The sequence below is a fragment of the Eumetopias jubatus genome, unplaced genomic scaffold, assembly GCF_037043125.1.
Source record: "Eumetopias jubatus isolate StellerSeaLion01/CBP00866 unplaced genomic scaffold, mEumJub1_p1.0 scaffold_2, whole genome shotgun sequence".
Taxonomy (NCBI): Eukaryota; Metazoa; Chordata; class Mammalia; order Carnivora; family Otariidae; genus Eumetopias; species Eumetopias jubatus.
Window position 1 is genome coordinate 198,350,692 of NW_028274808.1, and position 24,608 is coordinate 198,375,299.

Below are 24,608 nucleotides of genomic sequence, written 5' to 3' on the forward strand. Positions count from 1 at the left end.
CAGTATGTGTAAAGCACACAAAAGCAAATGGAAATGGGTGTCCACATTCTGGGACATTTAACTCGGGGCTTGTCATCTTTGGCCTTGGCATATAGTTCACTAGACCATGGTCAGCAGATGAGTAGCACCTTACGGGGCATTCATTACTAATTCTTGTTAAAATGCAACATGCCTCAGAATCTTGCTCAATACACAGCTTTTGGTAGATTGTCTATAAAATCCAAGACTGACATCCTGGTGCTAGTTGTGAAGCTTCCAGTGGCTTGATGCTGTGTTAGGTCACAGCTGAGTGCCTGAAACAGTGTATGCTCAGGTGTTGACTCGATGAAAAAGGGAGTCTGTTTTCCCACTTTTGGGTAGGTAGAAGTCATTTTGGTATTCTCGTGGGACCATTTCCTGGTAGACCGCGATGGCATCTAATCTTGTGCCCCCAGATGCACAGAAACTGCCCCACCCACCTGCTTCTTGGTGTACTCTTTCTCACCGCCTGTGTGTTTTGAGGAAATAAATGCACCTTTCTACTTTTTAGAAGCTCTTATAGGCTCTTGTGGCTGAGAGAATAATTGCTGGCCAAATAATGTTACCAGTAACAACCCCCTTGGCAGTGAGTGTCAACTTAATTCATTCAGCAATTAATTGTTTTCCACTCATGATACTGCTTCTGTTGTTATCTGGAATGGTTATTTAAATCTTGGGTTAGCTATTCATTTGTCTGTCCTGTCTTGCCAATTAGATTGTCTTCCCTTAAGTGGGAGGATCCTGAGAGCCTCATCTATAGACAGTAAGAAAGTATTGGTTCTTTTTTTCTTTTTGGCAGAGGGCTAAGAGCGTGTACACACACAGACACACGCACACGCACGCGCGCGCACACACACACACACGCTGTTTCCGAAGCTAGACTCTTTGGTCCCAACTTGCTTGACTCTCCTGAACTCTTCTGGTTGGGCATTGGAATGTGGGTCACCATGTGTGACCAAGCTTTTGTGGCTGCAGTCCATGGGACACATTAGTTGCCCAGCACTAGTGAGACTGTTCATGGCACAAACGTTTATGTAACAACTTGCAGTAATGGCTTCATACAAAGATGTTAAAGAATTTTTTTTTATGTTTCTGCTTTTAAGAAAATGAAACTGCATTTGCACAACGTGGATGGACCTGGAGTGTGTTATGCTAAGTGAAATAAATCAGACTGAGAAAGACAAATACCATGTGATTTTACATATATGTGGAATGTAAAAAAACAAAACAAATGAGTAAACAAACAAAAAGCAGAATCAGATCCATAATACAGAGAGCACACTGATGGTTGCCAGATGGGGGCGGAGGGACTAAATGGGTGAAGGGGAGTGGGAGACACGGGCTTCCAGTTATAGAATGCATAAGTCGTGGGAACAAAAGACCCAGCACAGGGAACAGAGTCAGTGATACTGTAAATGTGTTGTATGGTGACAGGTGGCAGCCACCTCTGCGGCAGAGTGTGTTACCACCTGTGTGGTAACATACAGAGAAGCTGAATCACTGTGTTGTACACCTGAAACTAAGGTAACATTGTGTGTCAACTATACTTCAATAGAAAAAATATATCTATGAAAAGAAACACTTTTAATCATCTGCAAAAAATGTTTAACCTTTTCCTCATTTCAGAAACTATTTGAAGGGCTAACAAAAATACATAAAATGCCATGAGATAAAAGGAAAGGGGTTTGAAATTTTGGTTGGAAGTAGGTAGGAGATGAAGCCAGGGGGTCACATGGATGCTAGCGTTGGCTATTACTCTGGCTCCAAGCTTCCCAGTGGTCACTGCAATAACGAACAGAGGTCGGCATTGTCCAGAAGCCAGACAACACCTCTTACCCTGGAGAAGCACAGAGAGCCTGCGGTGGCACTGCCGGAATGGTGGGCCCCAGGGACCACCTCCTCCCCCAGCAGCAGGGGAGGCTGCGGTCCTCACTGCAGAGCTGTATGACCCCTTTAGTTGCCAATGTGTCCTCTTTGGATGTGCTCTCCTCAAAATGGCTTGAAAGACTTCATTACAAAACAGCTTTCTTGCACTCAGAGCGGCTTCATAATATCAGAACTGGCCAGGTCTGGAGTTACCTCTTGTTTCTTTGTCCCAGGAATATGAAGACAAGGCTGGACGACCTAGCAAGCCACCCTCTCCAAAGCAGAATGTGAGGAAGAATCTTGATTTTGAGCCACTGTCCACCACCGCACTCATCCTGGAAGACAGACCAGCGTGAGTCTTAAAAAGAACCTCTAGAACGTTTGCTCGAGTAGATAAGTACAATTTGCTGATCACCTCTGTGTTACAAAAGAGCTCGGGTCACCAGAGGGAAGAAGAGTAAGCCCTAGCACATGTTAAAATTCTCAATTCTTCATTATTCCCTCTGTTAACATGTGTACTATAATAATAATAATAACTGATTTGCAAAACCGTCCTTTAACACAGAAGTTTTGACCAAGGTTTTCCATTCACGTGGTTTTTCATTTTAATTTAGCATTTAGAAATACTAAGTAGCCACTGTAAATTACGGGCTGGCTCCTGATGGTAAGAAGCACAGGGAAGTGTCCTGCAACGGGGGTGTGGCGGGGGCATCCCAGCATCGTAGGACAGTTCCTGGCCTGGCCAGCTGGCTTCTTGGGGGTCGGCGGTATGTGGGCTGAGTGATCTTACCAGGCCCGCCTCTCCCTGGGCCTCTAGTGTCCATCGGTGGATAAGATGGGCTTTGGTGACTGGTTCACACATCGCCTTCGGAGGCCTCAGTGAGGTAAAGGGACTGCTGCATTGTCCCAGGCCACAGATTGTCTCTTTTTAAGTATGGCGCTTCCATGAACATTGTGTTTGAATAGAAAGATTCCACGGCTTTGGAAAGAGGGAGAAAGAGAGCTTGTTAAAACAGTGGTTCTGTAGGTCCCTGCCCACCCTGAAATCTAAAACTGATGAAATCTAAAGAAGAAATGGGTCTTCTTACCCAGGAATTGAAGTTGTACACCCATTTAGATGCTCAGAACTGTGATGCACATTTGCATATAAAAGAAACAAAACAGATGAGCCCAGTGAGCCCATAGCGGATACGAAGCTCGCACCCCTGAGAAACTGGTCGGGGAGCGGATTCGTGCAAATGCGCGACACTTGCCGTTAGGGTCCCTACTTCCCTGTAACTGTGACAGCTGTGGTCGCCCTGGAGCCCGGGGTGAAGAACACCAGAAGATCAGTGTTTCTGGGAGCTGTGGGCAGCTGTTCCTTTCTTTCTACTAATCTTTATACTTCAGGGTTTTTTTTTAATAAGCTTGTTTTACTTCTGTAAGTAAATATTTTTAGTTTATGAAATTGCTGCATCTTGGGTCATCTTAACAAATGTAGTTTTTTTTTTTTAGCAAATGATTCTTCAAGTTTTATTTTTCAGAGTCTTTTATTTGATGTTTATAATGGGGAAAATCCTCTATTTTCTGTTAAGAAACCTCCCAGCGAAGCCGGCTGAAGAAGCTCAGAAACACAGGCAGCAGTATGAAGAAATGGTGGTTCAGGCCAAGAAACGAGGTAACGGGGTCTGCGCGTGTTGGTTATGTAAGACGGCACGAGATGTCGTGTCTTTCAGGAGGTTTTCTTTTTACCTCCTGGAGCCCTAGATCCTGAACTTTGGTGAATGCCTAAATATTTTGAAATTTATAATTTTCCATCAAAAGCATATGTTTCCACCAACTGTCCCTTCCCGGTAGCTTTCTTCAAGGCGGTAACACTTTGTTGTTTTTTTCTTTTGAAGATTTTATTTATTTGTCAGAGAGCAAGTGAGCACAAGCAGGGGGAGCTGCAGGCAGAGGGACAAGCAGACTCCCCACCATGCAGGGAGCCCGATGTGGGACTTTAACCCAGGTGCCTGGGGTCATGACCTGAGCCGAGGGCAGATTAACTGACTGAGCCACCCGGGGGTCCCAAGGAGATAACACTTTGAATTTACACAAGAAAAGAGATCAGTTAGGACAGAAGTGCTAGACTGGCTAAAGCTTCAGCCCATGGTGATGGGCAGACTTCCTCCCCTCTCTGGGCTCTGCTTTCCTCATTTACAAGAAGATGTGGTTGGGTTTGATAAAATCCATGCAACACTTAAAAACCCTAAGATGCCAGCATGTTTAAAAAGTATACGTAATAAACACAGTGTGGCCCATCCCACAATGAATATTAATTAAGTGTAAACCAGAAGGACGTTCATTCTGACACCTGCAGCAGTGTGGACAGATCTTGAGGGCATTTTGCTCAGTGAAATCGGGTACTCACTAAGGGACTCGTATGATTTTACTGACATGAAGCCCCCAGAGCAGTCAGAATCCCAGCGATGGAGAGTGTAGAATGGTGTGGAGCTTCAGTGGGGGAAGGTAAGAAAGTTCTGGAGGTGGATGGTGCTGATGGTTCCACAACCATGTGAATGTACTCAGTGCCCCTGGTTGTACACCTAAAATGGTTAGCATGCTACTGTTTGTTTTAGGTGTTTTACCACCGTGAAAGAAATACCGCAAAGCATGTGTAGATTAAGATGCATGGTATTTCCCAGAGTTGCTCCTCACAAGCTAGGAGTTGTACCGGAGCCGTGAGAGGCGAGGCTAGAGGTTTGATTGGGAAGGAGATCTGGCAGGGGGCACAGGGGGCGTCTGGTGGTCGGCAGCGTTCTGGGTTTTGGCTGGGGTGGTGGTTTCATGGGTTTTTCCCTTGTGGTAGTCTAACCGTGTTCTTGTGTATTCTTGTCTGTGCGTTCTACTTAAAAACTCACTGAGAGGTAGATGAGGCCTATGCATTCTACACCCCATGAGGCCTGAAACGGGTGTTGGGAAGGAAGCTTCGCAGCTCCACTTCGGTTGCTTTTTCTGGGGGGTTTGGCAGCAGGACGCTGAGCAAAGTCACCCTGCATGGAAGCAGCGGGGGTCGGTTAACAGGTGCTCTCTCCTTGCTTGCCATCATGGTTTGCAGAGCTGAAGGAGGCCCAGCGGAGGAGAAGGCAGCTGGAGGAGAGGTGCCGACTGGAGGAGAGCATTGGCAACGCCGTCCTCACCTGGAACAACGAGATTTTGCCTAACTGGGAAACAATGTAAGCTGTGGTGGGTGGGCACAGCTTGACGGCGGGGCGTTTCCCTGTAGAACATACCGCGAGAGGCCGAGTAACCGGAGCTCCTGTCATAGGCTTCGATGGATTTACCCCTACACTTACATGGCGTGGGGTCTCCCTTCCCACCTCGGTTCAGCCCTGCCATTCCTTGCCTGGACACTGTGACAGCCCCCATCTGACCCGCAGATTGTCTTTGCTCAGTAGCCTGAGGGATCTTCCAAAGCCCAGGTCTGTGTCCGCCCCCCCCCCCACAGTGTAGAATGTCTGTGACTTCCTACTACTCTGTATACAGTATGAATTTCTTTGCATAGCGGATGGGATCTTTTGTGAGATAACCTGCCCCTTTCTCTCTAGGCTCACAGCTTTCCTGCCTTGATGAGCCCTCTCCTTAGGGATCCGTAGGACCTTTGCATGTTCTATCCCCTCCGCTTAGCGTGCTCTTGCCCTGTAATGCCTCATCCAGCTAACCCTTCGCTCTCTAAAGCTCAGACTTCGTCGGGGAAGACTTTGCTGCCTAGGTGACTGTGGGAGACCCCTGGCTACACTGTATCCATCTGCTCCAGCATCTGTTGTCCTCTGAGGATGGGGACGGAGTCTGTGATGACACCCCCAGTGGCCAGTACCCGGCAGAGTCTGGTAGCTGCTGTCATCTTAACACCCAAGGGACAGCTATAGATCTGTTCTTCCTACACGTTCAGAATGGGGAGAGGCAGCGTGTGGACAGCAGTCCCAGGGCCAGGCACAGACGCGGGTGGCTCCTTCTGGGCCTCAGCCTGTTAGAGCGCATTGCCAGGGAGCGTGGATGCGAGTTACCCTTCAGGCTTGTCCCTTTCCACTTGAACTGGATGTTAGGATGTTGGGGACTTGCTTCTGGCACTTTCCTGGGTGTTACTCGCTCTCGTTACCGGGGTCAGACAGCCCTGTTGAGGAAAACAAGCTATTCCTGGAGCCCGATTTTCTAGGCAGTGTCTTTAATAGGCTGGACACAGTCAGGAAATACTTTCTCTCAAAGGGGACCCAGGAACAGAGTGGAGGTGCTCAGAACCCCTGGGCTGTGTCCCTGTGTGGCTGCAGAACCCCCCACCCCAGGGCCTCCTGCCCTGGCCGATGCTTGATGTGAGCTAGACGCGGGCACTTCCACAGCAGCCCGCATTTAGTGCACCGGCCGGGCGCCTCTGTGCCCTGTCCCATTTGACCTTCACAACGCCCTTCTGGGGCAGGGTTTCAGCAGCTGGATGGCAGAGGGGAGAAGTCATCTGCTCTGGGTTCCGCAGGTAAAGGTGGAATCGGGATGCAGACCTGGTTTCGGTTGCAGCAGCCCGTGCTCTTCCCCCCCTGCGCCGCGCTGAGAAGCCCCAGGGGAGCCCTGGCACCTTCATGTTAGTCGCGGCTGTTGGCGGTGTGTGTGCATCGTGGCCCGCAGACCTCCGCGTCTCCACTGCCAGTAGGGTTGGGCAGCTCACTCCCCGACTGGCTGCGTGCGCAGTGCGGCGGCCGGCCGCTGGGCTCTTGAGGGGGCTCCCTGGCACCCCCGCGGTGTGCCCAGCTGTCTGCAGTTCCTGCAGCAGCCCGGACTCTTTCTTGCTCCGTGCTTTCTGCTCCGAAAGCCCTTCCTGTCCTTTACCTGCTTAAACTGCTGCTGGTCACTCGGGATTCAGCTCCAGAACAGCCATTGTTGTTGCTCTCCCGGCCTCTGGAACGCTGGGCTGCAGCTCCCCAAGGGCAGGGGCTGCACATGCGACTCCCTATCCCCCGCTCTTCTGGTCTGGGGCTGGGCACACAGGTAGCCAGATGTTTCTTCATGGGGAACAAACTCCTAAATCCACGCTTCTCTTTTTGTCCAGGTGGTGCTCTAGAAAAGTTCGAGATTTATGGTGGCAGGGAATCCCTCCCAGTGTGAGAGGCAAAGTCTGGAGTTTAGCCATTGGCAACGAGTTAAACATCACCCATGGTGAGTAGCCTGCCCGATCCTAGGCTTGGAGAATGTACCCTCTCCCCTTGCCTCCCTCCAGCCCCAGTCCTCTGGCTTCTCCCCCGTCCCCTCTGCCCCGTGAGGAAGAAAGGTAGCCACTGCCGTGAAGCCGAGTCTTTTGAGAGGCCTGGTAACTGTGTCCTCCAGGAGGGAGAGACAGCGGGGCGGCCCGGGTCACTCCTACGTGCTTCAGTTCCCTGGGAGTCCCGAGCACACGCCTCCCTTCTTCCTGATACCAGTCCTCTTCCCTGAATAGACAAGGTGGCACATACGGGTTTCCAAGCAGCGGTGGGCTGGGTCACGTCAGGACCTCTTCCCCGAGTGCTGTGGAAAGCCAGCCTTGATGGGGACGTGACGGTGGAAGGGAGGTGGGTGTTCTTTCTGCGGAGGCATTCTCTCTAGGGTATTGTGGGGGTTTTTTGCAACATTTTGTTCCAGGCAGCTTATACGTAAGCACCGTAGAAGGACAGTTGCCGTGCCAGGCCCGGGGTCCCTGAGTCCTAGTAGCTGAAGTCCGGAGGGGAGGGTGAGATCTCTACTCCGCTTTCTTCGGGCTGCCTGTCTTTCCGGAGGCCCCGTGCGGTGTGCAGGTGATCATCCCCCAGCACCACGTGCGCTCCAGACTGGCTTCCTGCTCCGTGCCCAGCACCCTGCGAGGCTGCGCGCCCAGAGGGAGGTTGACACTGGAGCTCAGACACTTAGGACCTAGTGCTTCGTAACTGGCGGTCGCTTGTTCTCCCTTTGCTCCCTGGCTGCGGTCCCGGCTGCTGAGACAGGAGCCCCTTCCTCCACCTGTCCTTTGCGCTCGTGCAGCTCGTGGTGGCAGTTTTCACCCTGTGGAAGGCGTTCGAGCAGAAAACTGATTTATAGCCTCTCTGTGTAGCTAGGGGTCCTATTTTTATTCCTGTTAATTTATTTTTTTATCTTACAAGACACTGATCTCATCCCACGATGGGAGCCTCGTCCAGGCAGCGTTCTCCATCTTGAGTAAGGTCAGCTGGTTGTGTGGATGGTTACTGGTTTCTGTTCCTAGTGACCTCCTCCGGGCGCCTGGGTGGCTCAGTTGGTTGAGCGACTGCCTTCCGCTCAGGTCATGATCCTGGAGTCCCGGGATCGAGTCCCGCCTCGGGCTCCCTGCTCAGCAGGGAGTCTGCTTCTCCCTCGGACCCTCCCCCCCTCATGCTCTCTCTATCTCATTCTCTCTCAAAAAAAAAAAAAAAAAAATCTACTCTAGTGACCTCCTCCAAACTCCATTTCTGGCTCGTTTTAACTTCTTCGCCTGAAAGGATTGTATGTAACATTTAACCTGTAGGACTCGTTTGTAGAGGTTTGGAGAAATTGCTGAGTATTGATCTCAGCCCTTGTTCTTGAAAAATTTCTAAAGTCTATCAAACAGCTGAACATAGTGCCGAGTAGTGTGTGTGTGTGCGTGTGTTGTTTCTCATTGGTGCCTCGGTTGATTTTAGGGAAATTAGAGTCTTTTGTGGACCGTATCCGAGTAGATGGGGCTAAACGGCTAGGTAATCGATAATACATCTTGAAAGATTGTCTAAATGCTGGTATTGGTTCATTTTATTTATGCCGCATCTTTCTTGTACAGTTGGCCGCCTGGTGTCTGTTGCCCCTGCTAGAGCACGCGACCTGGAAGCTGCGGTCCCACCTGTCCTGCTCTCTGCTCTGTCACCTGGGCCCGGTCCAGCTCCCTGCACATGGCAGGCTCTCGAGAAGCATTCGTTAAATGAATGCATGCCACCTTCTTGGGTTCTCCTTAATCTCCGTTTTACTGAACAGTTAAGCCAGTAATGCAGATAACTGTGAATTCCAGTTGTCGAGGCGGGCACCGCATTCGCTTCTCCACTTACCCTTCTCTTTTCTAATGTCGACAGCCATCCTGAGAAGGTTAGGGGCTGCCCCCCACCCTGGTGCGTGCTGGAGTCAGGATTCGATTCTACCCCTGGCTGAGTCGGAAGCCTGCGTTCCGCCTTGGGAAGCCCTGGAGATTTGCTCTTAAAGGTTGTGCTTGTGAGATCGGAAGCTTGTAGGAAGTCAGTGTAGTACTGTTATTAAACCTTCGCTCTTCGGGAAGTCAGCCTTGGGCTTTGAACCCGGGTCTGAGAGCAAGGTGTGTTTGCTGTTCCCCTCATCACTGCAGACACAGCAGTGAAGCCACGGAGATACTTGTAGGACTCTGACACTCCGACCCATTCTTCCCCGAGGCTGCCAGTGTCTGCTTGGAGTGTCACATACCTCTTCTGGCCAGTGGTTCCCAGGGCTCAGGGGCCGTGGGGTGGTTGCCTTCCGTCTTCTGCTGAAATGATCAAAGCCAAGCCCACCTCCTGGAAAGTGAGAGCAGGTAGAGGTTCTGCAGACCATCTCGTCTAGGGATAATAGTATGAAGTTACATTTCATAGTCGTACCCTCTCCTTCCCTGGCCGACCAGCGTGTTGTGAGTCAGATCTTTAACAAGGCTGGAAAAAGGTCAGTAATCCAGATTTCACTTGTTGGATCACAGTACCGTTACCACAGCTTGGCTTATGCCTTAATAAAATAGCATGCACTGTCTGGGAGGCAGTGGTGCTCTCTTGTGTTTTCCAAAATAGTGATGGGAAAAATAAACTGACAGAAATTCTCTGGGTAGCTGCAGTTAAAGTCTTAGTGATCCGTCGGTGCTCATCAACGACAGGCATGTGGGTGAGGGACCTGGGGCTGGGGTGAATGGCCTGGGGGCCCTGGGAAGTCTTTGCAGGTAGAGTCCTCACTTTGGTTCCTTCAAGAACAGGGTGTGGATATACCTGCGGAGGGCTGTCTATGATAGCAAAATCTGTGAGCATGAGGTATTATTTCACTGTTCCTAAGCTACTCAAAGAGAAGACTTACTGAAAAAGAAAGTTCTTAGGATGGGCGGGGGAGAATTGGAGCCCGCCCTATGGGGGCTCATCCTGGGAATTGGCTGCCAGCAGGAACCCCGGTGTCGTGAAGCCTCGGCCCCCTCCCCACTTCCGGCATCGAGATGAGGGAGGCTGGGCCATGGCGATAGGGGCTGCCTCTTGTCCTTATCTGAAACCAGATGGGTTTCTGCTGGTCTCTGCTTCCCTCCATCAGTCGGATGTTCGTTGATTGTATGGATCTGTGTCGGTCCCAGTGCCTTTTGCTCTGGATGCATAGGTGAATGAGAGACCTTTGTGGTCTCACTGCTGAGGAGCTCCCAGGCTGGTAGAGGCAATAAACTCAGAAACAAGTCAGAACAGAAGCCTTGTAGGGGCGGGGTGTGTAATTAAAGTCATACTCGACATCGTGGTAATATTTTGTGAATTCTTAGTACGTGGTGATGTCTTTAGGCCTCAGTAGGACCTTCAGGCCATGTTGGGGGGAATTGTTCACGTGGTCTCGTGAGTGTGCGGACTCAGGTGGAACTGTCAGTATTGGAACGAGGTGGTTGTGTGCTCTCTGTGCCCGTGTGCCCGTGATACTTACCCTGAGACTTTTCTTCCAGAGCTCTTTGACATCTGTCTTGCCCGAGCCAAGGAGAGGTGGCGGTCCTTCAGCACAGGAGGCTCTGAAGCGGAGAACGAAGGTACACACCCTGCTAAGCCCGGTGGGCTACTTGGGTCAATTGTGTGTCTTTATTCATTACACAATGGACTTTCCTTAACCGAAGTAGAGGTTGGTGCAAATTCATAAAAAGTTTCATGGGGGAAAGGATTTTTTTTTTTTTTTTTTTTTTTTTTTAGAGCAAACGAGTTGAAGAAAAAGCTTATGAGAAAGATCATTTCCTGAGACACGTTTGTGTGCAGACGGGCAGGAGGGCCAGTCAGATCCAGTGTGGTTTCACTGTTCCCGTGGTTTTAGTAGCCTGGCCCCCAGGACTGGTCGAATGTTGGCTCCTACAGGAGCTTGGGAACTAGTCCGTAGAAAGAGGAACACCACACATGTGCTAGATGGTGCTTTTAAAATGTCCCCGGACGCACAGGAGTGATTACGGCTGGTGCTTAAATAGCGTCTTTTTTACTGATCTTTGTTTATACTGTCCGTGTAGTACTGAGGGACTGAGTACTGAGGGAATTCCAAAATACAAAACCAGTTATTTGTAAATGTTTGTCAGAAAGTACGCAGGAGTGTTCCTCCTTATTAAGTGCCATGCGTTCAAACTTCACACCAGGGATGTTTTAGGGCCAAGAAGGTGTGTTTTGTGAATATTCGCTTACTTGTCCTTCCTTCCACTGACTGTTGTTGATGTCAGGTAATATCAGATGAGATTTCGATTTCAGACTCTGGGAAGTCCCTAATGACGATCCAGCCTCAGCTGGTGCTGCGAGGTTTTGCTCTTCAGAAGCCCACAGTGGACCGTGTGGGCTCCTGCTGTAATTCGGCCCGTGTACTTGTGCAGAACAATGTCCCGTGTCCATCCCTGTCACACTTGAGAGCCTTGTGATTGTGCATGCCTGCCTCTGAGCCATGTCCTGACTCTTCGTCTTTTGACAGATGCCGGGTTTTCAGCCGCAGACAGAGAAGCCAGCTTGGAGCTTATTAAACTGGACATTTCGAGGACGTTTCCTAATCTCTGCATTTTCCAACAAGTAGGTGGCGGTCATTTGTTGCTTTAAGTATGTTTTGTGTAACCATCATAGATGCCAAACCGCACGTGTTTGTAATCAAGTTTGAAAAGTACTAGGGGTTTTGGGCGTGGGGGAGGGCAGTCTTACGTCATCACGTTTAGACCGTAACAGACGAGCCTAATTCATCTTTCTGCTTTCAAAGGCAGCTCTGGTTCCTTTTACGTTGCATGTACCGAAGCCTTGGAAGGGAGGAAGGGCCTGGTGTGCTGCTCCATCTGACGGAGCTTCCAGGCTGCGACTGCGTTTTCAGAGCTGCACAGAGTAGCATTCCCTCAGAAGACGATCCGGGTGGGGAGCCTGGGGTGCGGGTGGGGGCGTGCGGAAGTCCTCAGCAGCTGCAGGCTGTGGTGAGGGTGGGCTTCTAAGCAGATGGCCCAGGAGAGAGTGGTGACACCCCCAGGTGCACAACCAGCCATGGGAGACGGGATGGAGTACCCTCTTTTGGATGGCAGTAAAGAGAACCGTGGCTTCTTCCGTGGGCCTCTGAGCTAGCACAGGCAGGGCTCAGGGCTGCCGCCTGTGGATTTTGGAGTCATCAGAACAGAGGGGTGTGAAGACCTTTTCTTCTGATAGCAGACATTTCCCTGGGGGTCTTGTTTGAACCCTCCTGTATCCAGGCTGTAATGGTTTTTGCCAGTTCTACTTCTGAAATATCCTTGAATCTGTTCTTACCCTGTTCCCACGGCCCCTACTTGGTTCAGATTCCTGTCTTGTTGTGGATCGCTGTGCCAGCCCCCACACACGTCCCTGGCCTCCTCCCTGTCCTCACCTAGGCGCTTGCCAAGCATCTTTGGGATCCCCAACGTGATTCTGACAGGCCCATGTTTCTGGTGTCACGCCATGCACATACTGGATGACCAATAAGGGATAGTGGAATGAACCAGAACAGAGAGTTCACCAGCCGCGTGGAAGGAGGCAGGCATGCAGATGCACATGTTAGACACACGTGGGCTTTGCAGAAATGTAGGTGTGTCCCAACACGGAGGAGCTGGGGCCACTCTGCTGGGAGTCCGGCATGGGGGCAACGGGTGTTGGGAATGGGGTTGCTGAGGAGGGGGCCCTCAGGCTGCGCTTGGACTAGGTTTGAGTGACGGTGTGACCAGACAATGGGAAAGACGTTCCAGGCAGAAGGAGGACTAGAACAGAAGCATCAGACAGCGGGTGGTGCAGGGGATCCCCCTTCCCTCCGAAGGAATGAACAGAGAGCATTGAGTTCAGTGCTGTGGCCCCCGCTTACCCGACCCCTGGCCGCTGTGGCCGCATCGGAGCCTGTGCAGTTCAGCTGTGCCCTGGAGGAAGGAGAGCATCAGGGCAGTGCTTTGAGATACACCTGTCCTGCAGGCCGACGAGGGCAGGCGGGGAACTGGAGCGGGGCGTGAGAGGGTGCTGGCATCTTGCCGATGCTCAGGACCAGTGTTCCCAGACTGGGGACCCAGAGTGACCTCTGTGCAGTCTCTCCTGCGGACTCAGCCTCATTGACTTTGAGATTCACAAGGCAATTATCTTGGCACAGGGAGATGTGTTCAGAAGAAGAGGAGGGGCTTAGGGGTCTCTCAGGTGTGGGTGGGAGCAGATGGCAGAGAAGTTGGTTTTTCTCCTTCCCTCTGGGTTCCTTTGGATGTGTCCCTCAGCCTGTGGTGCCCTCAGCTCTGAATTCATAAGTGGGTAGTACCAAAAAACAAAGCGCAGTGGGAGGGGAGAGTGTGGGGAGATGTTCAAAACAAGGGTATCTGAAATAGGGGGCCGCCATCCACTGGCACCCTCTTTTCTTCAGAGAACGGACATTCAGCACATAGAACAGTGGAGAATCTTTTAAGTTAAAAGCATTTACCTTTAAGAGAAGTTCAGCATGGCGTTCTAGTCTTTCTCATTCAGTGACAGTCAGCGGTGGTGGTCAGGTGGGCATTTGGCACTTTGTCACCGAGCTCTCTGCCCGTCCCCCTTCTCCTGCCCGCTTGGCACCAGAGGCCATCTTTTTTACCTTCCCATGTGGGCTTTCCTTCTTTCATCCGTCTGATTTGGAAGTGTCTCTTCTTTTACTTCTCGTATATGCCAGAATGTGAGGGTTTGGGCCATGGCGTTCTTTTGTAAGCCACACGCGGTCACCTGTGGAGTGATTTTCTTGTCACACACCATGTACGCTTTTTATTCCTTGACTGTAGCCGCAGGGTAGCAATGCACGGGGGCTGTGGGATCTGGACCCCACCGGTCCATTCACGGTGCCTTCAGACACACTGACATCGCGGGACGTACCTGTGTGCTTGCTTCTGTGCTCACTTAGGAAACAGGAAGTTCCAGCACAGGTCTCGGGTGGCAGGACGGGGAGAATGTTAATAAAATGGTTGCTGTCAGCACTTGACGCTTATAGGGTATTTCTTAAACCTGCCCTGCTGAAACACACAAAAGAAACAGATGAGGATCATCGCGGGGAGAGGAGACAGGCGGGTCACCTGCTCTGAAGAGCCCTGGGGTAGTTGGCTTGCCTGTTGCGCTTTGGGGGGGGAAACACAGTTACGCAGCAGGAGCCAGACTAAGGATGCTTTCCGAGCGAGGTGTTCATGCCTGACCCACCAGCTTTTTTCCAAGCAGCTTTGTAGGTTGAGCTGCAGTCTCTGGTTAACCGTGGATTGGTCGTGAACTCGTTGAGTCATGCAGGATGCATAGAGCTGCGAGCATAATGCTTGGCGACTGGTTCGTCCTCCGAGAGCAGCTGGTGTGACCGGCAGCAGCGTCAGATGTCGATCTGAGTACTAACCAGACTTACGCACGTGTTGTTTTTGGTGTGTTGATCCTTTTAGGGTGGTCCATATCATGACATGTTGCACAGTATTTTGGGCGCTTATACTTGTTACCGACCGGATGTGGGTTATGTAAGTGAACCTTTTCAATATTTTATAATGTTACGATCTAAAAATAAAGTCAGAATATTGCCCAGCACAACTTAGCTGCAAATGTCAGGTTGGGTGGTGCCTTCATTTTTTTGTTGTTGTTGTTGTCGGGGGGAATGGAGAGCTCTGTGGTCCGTGAATTGCCTCCGCTTTCTTGTAAAGGGATTGAGCTGACACGGCCACTCTGTGGCACTGATCACATTGTAATTGGATTTGATTATGATTTTTTGCATGTGATTTTTTTTTCTTAGCCTTAAACCGGAAAAGCCTTTAAGCAATAACCGTTTGCACCCTGCGCTGCTGTTGTTCCACGGCTTAGCAGCTGTGCGCGCATGATTGGAGCCCTAACGCCTCAAGTTAGAGCCCCATCTCTGCAGCACTGGGCACCATCCGTTCTGGAGGGCAGCCCGTCAGATGCCATATGCGTTCATGGTTTTCCATGTGGCCGCAGGCGGGGGCTGAGGGAGCGCGGGGGGGGGGCCGATGTGGCCGAGCAGTCGAGAGAGGACAGGTGGGCGCCGCTGAGGCGCTCGGTTCAGCGGTGGGTGGTGGTGGGTGGGTGGCCGCATGGGCCCTCCTAGCTTGAGGGTGTTTTGGTTCCTCTTTCAATCCATGAAAGAGCAGTTCCAACCGTGGTGGCTACCATGAGTTTAATACCCCTTTCTCTCCTTCCTCAGGTCCAGGGCATGTCCTTCATAGCAGCAGTGCTGATCTTGAACCTAGATACTGCAGATGCCTTCATTGCTTTTTCTAATCTTTTGAATAAACCCTGTCAAATGGCGTTTTTCCGAGTGGACCATGGCCTTGTGAGTATCCCCAGTATGTGTGCCTTCACACAGCCAGGGTTGCTGATCATTCTGTCTTTTCAGAGGGAAAAGGAGTATGTTTTCCAAGTACACGGTTGATAGCCATTTCTATGTATTTCTTTTTTTCTCTTTTTTTAAAATTCATTTATTTATTTGTCAGAGAGCCAGCACAAGCAGGGGGAGCGGCAGGCAGAGCAGGCAGAGGGAGAAGCAGGCCCCCCGTGGAGCAGGGAGCCCGACGTGGGGCCGATCCCAGGACCCTGGGATCATGACCTGAGCCAAAGGTAGATGCTTAACCGACTGAGCCACCCAGGTGCCCCATTTGTATGTACTTAAAACGTTCTTTCAGAAGTATTTCTGAAAACACATTCTTTAAACGAGGAAGGAGGGGCGGCTCCTGCCCAAATACGCACACTTGTGTCACAGCAGAAGCTGAGGGGTGCCCTCCACATTTGGGTCCATCAGGGAGAGCATGGCATCACCCACTCTGTTGCTGCTCACTGCCACCCCGGGGCTCTGCTTCACGCAGTGCGCCCCCACACGGGAGAGGGGACGTGGTTACGACCACCTCTTTATTGCTGTAGACACAGACCAGGTGGGAGGAGCTGACAGGAGTTGCCCTGGGGAGGCCCCTCACGTGCTGCCGGAGGTGGGTCTTCTGCAGGGCGCCGATGAAGAGGCAAGGCCCAGAAATGACATGATCCATCAGCGTACGTAGCTGGTGAGTGGAATTGCTGGGATCTTCACCCATTCTGCTTCCTAAGCCTGTGGGTTCTCTAAGCCCGGAGAGCCGCCCACTCAAGGGGCCCATTGGCTGATTTGCTGATAATGGTCACCAGTACTTCGAGACCATCTCGGGCATGTTTCTTCCTTAATATCCTAAGGACTCTGAAGTGTTTCTTGCTCAGGCAGTACCTACATTTAAAAAAAAAGTATTTCAACACTGCTGTGAACGTGGTGGCTGTTAGGGGAGCTGTAAATTGGTAGAGGCCTTTTGGAAGACAGTTTGGTTTCAACTATCAGTAGTGGTAAATGGCACAGGTATGTAGTTCTGTTTGTGCGGATCAATCCTAAGAAAGTCACAGGACAACGATGGTTGTTACATAATTACAACTGTAGTTATTTAAAATCATTTTTCATCGTAAAGATGAAAACCTTTTTTAAAATGGGGGTTTAGGGGGAGGCAGATGGTTACTTAAAATCCGGCAGTAGAAACAACAGATGTTGGCAAGGATGCGGAGAAAGGGGAACCCTCTTACACTGCTGGTGGGAATGCAAGCTGGTGCAGCCACTCTGGAAAACAGGATGGAGGGTCCTCAAGGTACTAAAAGTAGAGTTACCCTATGTAATAGGCCCAGTAATTGCACTACTGGGTATTTATGCAGAGAGTGAGACAGCACTGATTCAGAATGATACGTGCACCCTGATGTTTAGTGCAGCATTGCTTACAACAGCCAAATTGTGGAAGCAGCCCAAGCGTCCATCTGCTGATGAATGGATAAAGAAGATATGGGGGGGATGTGTACACACACATATGTATAGTGGAATATTACTTAGTCCTGAAAAAGAATGAAATCTTGCCATTTGCAACAACGTAGATGGAGTTAGAGAGTGTTTTGCTAAGTGAAATAAGTCAGAGAAAGACAAAGACCATTTGATTTTTCTTATATGTGGATTTTAAGAAACAAATGAACAAAGGGAATAAAAAGACAAATCAAAGCACAGACGCCTGACTCTGGAGAACAAACTGGTGGTTATCCCAGGGGAGGTGGCCGGGGGATGGGGGAAATAGGTGATGGGGGTTAGGAGCACACTTAGCACTGAGTGATGTGTGGAGCTGTTGAATCACTCACTATATTGTATGTCTGAAAATAAGGTATCTCTGTGTGTTAACGTACTGCGGTTAAAATAAGAAAAATAATAAAATCTAGCAGCATATCCGGTGCAGTACTGAGGTTTGCGAGGCATCGTATTGTAGTAAAGTATTTTAAGATTAGAAAGCTGATTTTTTTTAAGAAGATTTTATTTATTTATTTGACAGAGGTACAGCGAGAGTGGAACACAAGCAGGGGGAGTGGGCGAGGGAGAAGCAGGCTTCCCGCCGAGCAGGGAGCCCAATGCGGGGCTTGATCCCAGGACCCCGGGATCATGACCTGAGCGGAAGGCAGACGCTTAACGACTGAGCCACCCAGGTGCCCCTAGAAAGCTGATTGTTTTTCAAAAGTATCTGAAGCAGAACATGTGCTGTAACAGCCAGCATATTTAACAATAGAAGGAAATGAACAATATTAATAGTGTTTATGGATGATCTTTTTTGTTTGTACACTAAAGTTTTTTACAGGGAGCATTTACAGGCTTTCATAGTCAGGAAAATACTTGTTTATATAATAAAATGATTTATATCTCAGTATTTCCTAATTGTGAAGATAAGACCCCACCTTTGTCTTTAGACACATACAATAAAGACTGCACTTATGAATTTCTGGGGTTCTGGAATTGAAGGCATGATCATAGAATCATAGTGTGGACCGGGACCTTCTTGACAGCAGGTTCTCCTGACAGCACCGTGGACATGGGGGTCCGGTAGGTGTGGGGGGGCATCCTGTGCTGCGGAGGAGACCAGCAGCATCTGCAGCCTCTGCCCGCTGAATGCGAGCAGCACCTCCCTGCTAGCGTATCCATCAGAAAGCTCCTCTGACATTGTCAGGTGTCCCCCCCGGGAGGCAGAGTCCTCCCCGCACCCCCGTCGGGACCCACTGGTTTATAGTACATCCCTTCGTTGAGTCGGAGAGTTGCCAGTTGCCTGCGTGCATCCAGCTGCATGGCCCAGGAGTGGGCCGCCGCTCTGACGCGGGTCATGACTAATCCCACCCCAGCTGTTCTTCCTGTTCCAGCAGCGCTCCCCTGCTCAGTGTGTGCTATGTTCCTCCAAACCTCTAGGAGTTGAAGAGCATGTGCCCGTACGATAGAGGCTCTGACTGCTTGCTTTTCCTTAATATTTTCTCCCTTCGCTGCATTAAAAGGGCTGCGTTTTGGGGCCAGAGTGGCATTGTCTGCCACACACGTCAGGATGACACTCCCTCGGGACGTGCCAAGGTTGTGCGCGAGGGGTGCGTGCTTTCTCAGGTCCCTTTAGACAGTTCATCCTTCCCGGTTCTTGGAGAAGAGCCAGCCCACGACACTCAGCTTTTGCAGTGGGCCAGGCACGGTTCAGGTCCCAGCCTTGCCGCACACCAGTGGACCTCTGCCGCCTTCTGTGTAAGTTGAGGGAATACGACGATGTAGCTGGTGACGTTGTGGAGAGCAGAGAAGGGGCTCAGGTAGAAACTGCCTGAGCCCAGCGAGACGTGTATGCAGCTGTGGATGACGGCTGTCCTGTCCTGAAAGCGTCCGTATGTCGCCTTTCTGCTGCAGAGTGGAAGTCTGTGCTGGTAACTGGTTCATTGGTCTATCTCACGTTGTCTCCCCAGATGTTGACCTATTTTGCTGCATTTGAGGTGTTCTTTGAAGAAAATCTGCCGAAATTATTTGCTCATTTCAAGAAAAACAACTTAACTCCAGACATCTACCTAATTGATTGGTAAGACTGAATTTTCTATGGGTTTTCTCCTCTCCCTGCCTGCTGTTCATTGTCTTCACTGCCGGCTTCTTTCTGGGCTCGGCTGAACTCCCGCCCACATCCTGTTGTATTGTCTTCCCCACTGCTCTGTGTCTGAGGTGCCCTGTGCTGTTCAAGCTCCTGCATCTGCCAGGCGCTCTGAGGTCTGTTTTATTACTGTCTGTGTCCTTCTTTATTCTGCGAAGGAGAGAAACGGTGTTGTGGACCTATTTGTTTTCAGAGTGCCCTTTATCCGTGCAGTAAGCGAGGTGTCACTAACCACAGGTCTGTGCTGGGCTCCTGCTAGGATCTAGTGATGAGTAGGGGGCAGGACACAGCGCTTGCCTGTCCGGAGCTCTGTCCAGTGGGAAGAGCTGCGTCCACAGACAGCTCTGTAGTGTGTCGTACATGTTGTCTCTTAGGCAGGGAAGATGGACAGGGCCCTGCACCCCGGGTTGGGTAAGAGTACACAGAGGTGACCCATGAGTTTGAGCCAAGGTGTGACGTGAGCACGTGGTGGCCCAGAATTAGCAGGGCTGTAGCGGTCGGTTTGGTGATGCTGGAGCCTACGGTAAAGGGGTGAGAGATCGTGTGGGACTTAGGTCCCATGCCGGGGAGCTTGGGCAGGTTGCAGGGGCCAGAGGGAACAGTTGCAGGCTTTTGCTCAGGGTGAGGATGGAGGCGGGTTATATCCAGAAGTGAGCTGCAGGTTACTTGGGAGCCCAGAGGCAGGGACACATGAAGGCCAAAAGAGCAGGGCTTGAACTGAGGCTTGGGGGAGCTGGTGGACGGTAGGGGGCTGAGAGGCCGAGGGAGAGGAGAGCTGCCTGTCCCTGAGGGAGTTTGCGGATGTGTGAGGGAAGGCCGAGCATCACCTGCACTCGAGTGTCCAGCTAGTGAGGGGCTCGCAGGTACTCCCAGCTGGGAGCAGGTTTGGCAGTGTGCTTCATGGATTTGATTTTGGCCACTGATTTGGAAGTACCTGCTGGACATCTAAGTAGACATACAGATAGGAGGCTCCAGAGAGTTCTGGGTACAGCAGTAGGCCAGGCAAATCTTCATGCAGAGGTGGATGTGGTCGCCTGAGGAAGGGGTGGGATGTCACCCCTGAGAACGCTCATGTTTGGGGGCAGGTCTGCTAGCGGCGGACGTGTGGAACAGTGGTGGGAGAAGTATGGTTCTGGAACCCTCAGGCCTGGTCCAGTCTTTCTTGCTACTTGCTTCGCGGCCTTGGTGATGGGCATTAACCCCTTCTGCACACGTTTTCTCCTCTCTTGCCTGCAGTTATGAACCTTGTCGGGCCTTTTAAGGTGATACCCCTGGTCCCCGCCACCTGGCTTACAGAGGGGCTCTGCAGAAAAAAAGATGTCACTTGGCCGAAAGGCCCGTTTGGGCCTCAACACGGTGCTGACCGTGACTTTGCACGGTGGGGAGGGTGTTCAGGGAGGGTCAGACCGCACCAGAGCCTTCAGCTTCTGCCTCCTGTGTTAGGCCTCCAACTCCTATTCTTAGGATTTCGGGCTAAAACTGAAGTTGGAAAACACTGTCTGGAATAGTGTCTTTCAAACTCTTTCACCCTGACTCGTAAAAGGAAAGGGATTTTATGACGTGATGTGGTGTGTGGCCGTATGTACAGAAACTTTCTCTGTGTACCTGGCCGAAACAGGTTTCAGACAATACCTAGTCCTTGCTTTGTCAAGGTAAAGCGTTTTTGAAATTTCCTATTCTGTTTACTTAAGAAGAACCACTGGTGGTCATCCACCCTGATTGATTTCAGAGTGCAGCAATCTTGACTGGGTCACAAGGGGCAGTGCCAAGAGCACCGTCCTAGAGGACCTGCTCGTCTCAGTTCTCGTCTGGAGACCATGACCATCCAGATGGGGGCAGAGGCCAGGGGCACCTGCATTCATTGACTGCAGTGCTGCTCACACAGGATCTCCCGTAACCTCAGAATAGCCCCTTGGAGTGAACTGTGACACCTCCGGCTCCTAGATGGGGAAACTGGGGCTCAGAGAGGCAGAGCGGCTTGCCCGAGGTCCTGTGGCTAGCTGGCACTCAGTGTTCATGTTCACTGCTCCAGACCTTGCGTGCTTGCCCATGGAACCCTTCTGAGGGATTTGGTGGGGACTTAGTATACCCCGAGAGCTGGGTCCCAGAGCTTGGGCTCCAGAGATTGAGTCTACATGCTGACGATGCTCCTCAGAGTGTGAACCCTGGACCAGACTCATCCATGATGAAAACTGACGCAGCGTGCCGGGTGTCTCCATGAAAAGGAAGCTCCAGGGTTCGTGAGGGGTCGTGGCTAGAACCTGATGCCTCGTGAATGTTGCCCAGCCTGCTTTGGGGAGGCCTCTGCTTGGCTGCTCTCTGGAATAAGGACCAAGGAGAACACTGTTTCCGTTTGCATGGCGGTGGAGGGCTAGCGGAGAGGTGCAGTTGGGCCCAGCAAAACCACGTGCTCCTGGTGCACTCCTTGCAGCCCGGATTCATGGATGGTCTGCGCTGATTCGGGTTCTTAGTTGGGTGCTCCCAGGGAACGGCCCCAGTGGGAAGCAGGGCAGGCAGCGAGGAGGAAGCCAGGGAAAGCACGGTCGTGCTCAGGACGTGCCCTGGAAGCCCACTGCGCAGAGATGCTCACGGCTGGTTTTGTCTTCACAGGAGCCACCGAGGCCCCTGCCCAGTCCCACCCGGACTGGTCGGACGCCAGAGCCTTTGCTTTATCACCGTGCTACACGAGCTGCCCCGAAGCCACATCCACCCTGTTAGCAGGGCGCCGCCTTGGCAGGGCTGGCGGGCGGGCAGGCGCGGGGCATGTGTTCCGTGAGACAAGGGACATCCCAGGCTTCCGGGTCCTGGCTGCCCGAGGACGAGGCCTCTTGCTCCTGCCCCCTGTCCGAGGGTGGATGGGCCCGTTTGGCTTGGCTGGCTGAGGGCCCCCGGGGGAGCTGCGTAGGCACGAAGATGGCGACAGCTCCTTTCCTGCCTCGTTCCCAGGACAGTTCCTCTGCCCTGTGCGGCAGGACAGGGTAGCTTTCTCAGCCCTTGCGTAGCGCAGTTGGAGAGGGGTTCCTGCAGAATGCTCTCGTTCCTCCCCTCCGCCCCTGCAGCGGACGCTTCCCTCCGTCACAGTGCGGACCCGCTCTGTGGCTGTCTCTCTTTTCTTGCCGTTCCGCTCACAGATGGAGCTTTTTTGGGTATCTCTGTGGCCTTGGTGTCCGGCCCCGCATATGGCTCCAGGTCCTAGATCGAGGCCCCTTCCAGAATGCAGTCTGAGGCCGCTCCGGTGCTTGTCACTCTGTGTGGACTGGGGGACGTCGGTGCAGAGACCTCATGGTGGAGAATTAGATCTACCTGCCGGTGCCGCCTTCCCGGAGAAAGGAGTTTGTGGTGTGGCATGTTACTCTTCTCTGTGCGTGGAGATACGAGGGCCAGAGCAAGGTCTCCCCAGCAGTGTTCGTCTCCTTGCAGAGTTTTGGGCGTTCAGTCAGTATCATGTTTTGCGGGAGGATTGACACGTGGTCGCTGAACTTCTCGAACTCCTTCCCACTGCTGTCGAATGGCAGGATTATCTGGAGGTGTGAATGGGTGTTGTAATAAACAGTCTGGGATTTGTGGAAGAGTCCAGCAGTGCGTTCCCTGTCGTGCATGATGTTTGTTGAAGTGAGGTCTGGGGGTCCTTGGCGTTCCCACCATCCCACTGAATCTCCACTTTGAAGGAAGGGTTCAGGGTGAAGGTTGTGGTTGGCAGATTTCAGTTTCTGTTGCATCTTGCTCTCATTTCATTTGTAGGTTTTAACGTTGGGTTGACAGGTCCGCCCATGAGCTCCTCAGGAGCAGGGGTTTGTCCTGCCGAGCGCCCAAGTGCCCAGCCTAGCGGCTGGCACACCCAGGACCCTCATCAGTGTTGGGGGGGAGACGGGGAGGGTTGCAAGCTTGCAGTGGGAAGCCTACACTGCAGTGCCGGGGCCCCTGCGCCGTACCTGCTGCCTGCCGGCCCCGCTGGGGCTGCAGCATGAGGGCCCAATGAGAGGGTGCTCTGCGGGCACGGGGTGGGGGCAGGGGGGGATCTAACCGCTTCCAGGATTCGGGCAGGGGCTGGACTTGGGAACTGAGTTGAAACAGAGTCATGACTACTTTCCAGCCTTGTCTTTTCTTTTTTTTTTTTTAAGATTTTATTTATTTGAGAGAGAGAGCAAGCAGAGGGGGGAGGGGCAGAGGCAGGAGAAGCAGACTCCCTGCTGAGCAGGGAGCCCGATGTGGGGCTGGACCCCAGGACCCTGGGATCATGACCTGAGCTGAAGACAGACGCTTCACCGACTGGGCCACCCAGGCGCCCCACTACCTCCCAGTCTTAAATGAATGCAGTTCATGTTTGGCATTAATAATTCACGTAGCCCTCGTGAAATCTAATCATCTTACCTGGCAGCGTCTCTTCTAACTGCTCGTCTCAGTTTGTGAGGAACACGGGGAGCACATGGTGAGGGAGGGGGCTCGGGGCACTTCCTAAGCCAGCTGTAGGGGCAGAGGCTTATGGTGGGAACATGTGGGCACGGCCGGGAGTGGTGGTGTCAGGCCTAGAAGGTCCAAGTCTCTGGTTGTGGCTTCTCCACAGGGGAGCGTGCTGGATGGCGCCTCTACCTCAGGCTCAGATCCACTTCCCACAGGCTCTCTTTCTTTGCAATTTCCTCATCTGTGAAGTGGACATGATGGTACGCCCTCGTGAAGCTGCAGCGGGGAGAAATTGGAGAAGCCAGAGGGTGTATAAAGCCGCACCCAGCACAGAAGCCAGTTACCCTGTCAGCTCAGTTACCTGCTCGGGCAGTGGATGAGGGAAGGGCTGGCTTCTGAGAATGAGCCTTTGCCTCCGTGAAGGCTTTGGGCGCTTCTCCCCCTTCTCCCCCTTCTCCCCCTTCCTGTACCTCCTCATGTACCTGCAAGCTCAGACCATCAGTTAGAGCGACATTGCAGATCAGGATGTTTTCTGGAAGTTGGGAGGGCTTGGCAGGAAGAACCTGACCTGTTCTCCCACACACATCATTGGGGAGGCAGATGCACACAAGGTGTGTTTGGTGTCTTTTGTAAGCCCATAGCCCCTTCTTTAGTGCCGCAACATAGAAATATGTTAGTTTGCATTAGTGAATGTATAATTGAAGTTACCATTTTGACGTAAGGTGCAGTAACTTGCAGCAGTCCAGGGAAGAAGCCTTGAGTTCTCTCTTGCTGCCATGGCTAGAAGCCTGCAGCATCCTGGGCAGGCCTCGGGGCCCTGCCTCTCCTGCGCTCACGGGTCCAAGCAGGAGGAAGCCGAGTGCTGAGGGCGCGGTGAGGGCACCGAAGGGCTGGAAACGGGCAGGGCTGGAGCTCTCCTGTTCCTGCTGCTCTGGTGGGAGCCGTCCCCATCCCCATCCCAGGGCTGCCGCGGGGCCAGGGCAGAGCCTGGTGGCCGGGGAGCTGAGTGCTCTCTTCAGCTGCTCGAGTGGCATCCGCGTGAGCTCCTCCTGGAGCTCTCTTCACAGTGGCGGTTTGAATCTAAGTGGGGTTTGAAACGCAGGCAAGCATCCGGAAGTGTGGGCTCAGAAGGGGTCTCCAGTGAAGGGGGAGGGGAGGGGTGGGCAGTGTGAGCAGTGCG

At 52.0% G+C, this 24,608-nt stretch overlaps 1 protein-coding gene across 5 annotated transcripts in view; it reads left to right on the forward strand.

The window, feature by feature from the left end:
• Nucleotides 1-24,608, forward strand: part of TBC1D14 (TBC1 domain family member 14) — a 103,198-nt gene that overhangs the window by 70,083 nt on the left and 8,507 nt on the right. For 4 of the 5 annotated variants that reach the window (XM_028126768.2, XM_028126779.2, XM_028126798.2 and 1 more), the window contains 9 exons: nucleotides 2,118-2,236; nucleotides 3,459-3,541; nucleotides 4,964-5,081; nucleotides 6,944-7,050; nucleotides 10,565-10,645; nucleotides 11,554-11,648; nucleotides 14,486-14,557; nucleotides 15,253-15,381; nucleotides 18,852-18,961. In XM_028126768.2, coding sequence (XP_027982569.1) covers nucleotides 2,118-2,236; nucleotides 3,459-3,541; nucleotides 4,964-5,081; nucleotides 6,944-7,050; nucleotides 10,565-10,645; nucleotides 11,554-11,648; nucleotides 14,486-14,557; nucleotides 15,253-15,381; nucleotides 18,852-18,961 — 914 coding nt within the window. The remainder of the gene's footprint in view (nucleotides 1-2,117; nucleotides 2,237-3,458; nucleotides 3,542-4,963; nucleotides 5,082-6,943; nucleotides 7,051-10,564; nucleotides 10,646-11,553; nucleotides 11,649-14,485; nucleotides 14,558-15,252; nucleotides 15,382-18,851; nucleotides 18,962-24,608) is intronic. The other variant, XM_028126787.2, reaches the window with a different exon arrangement.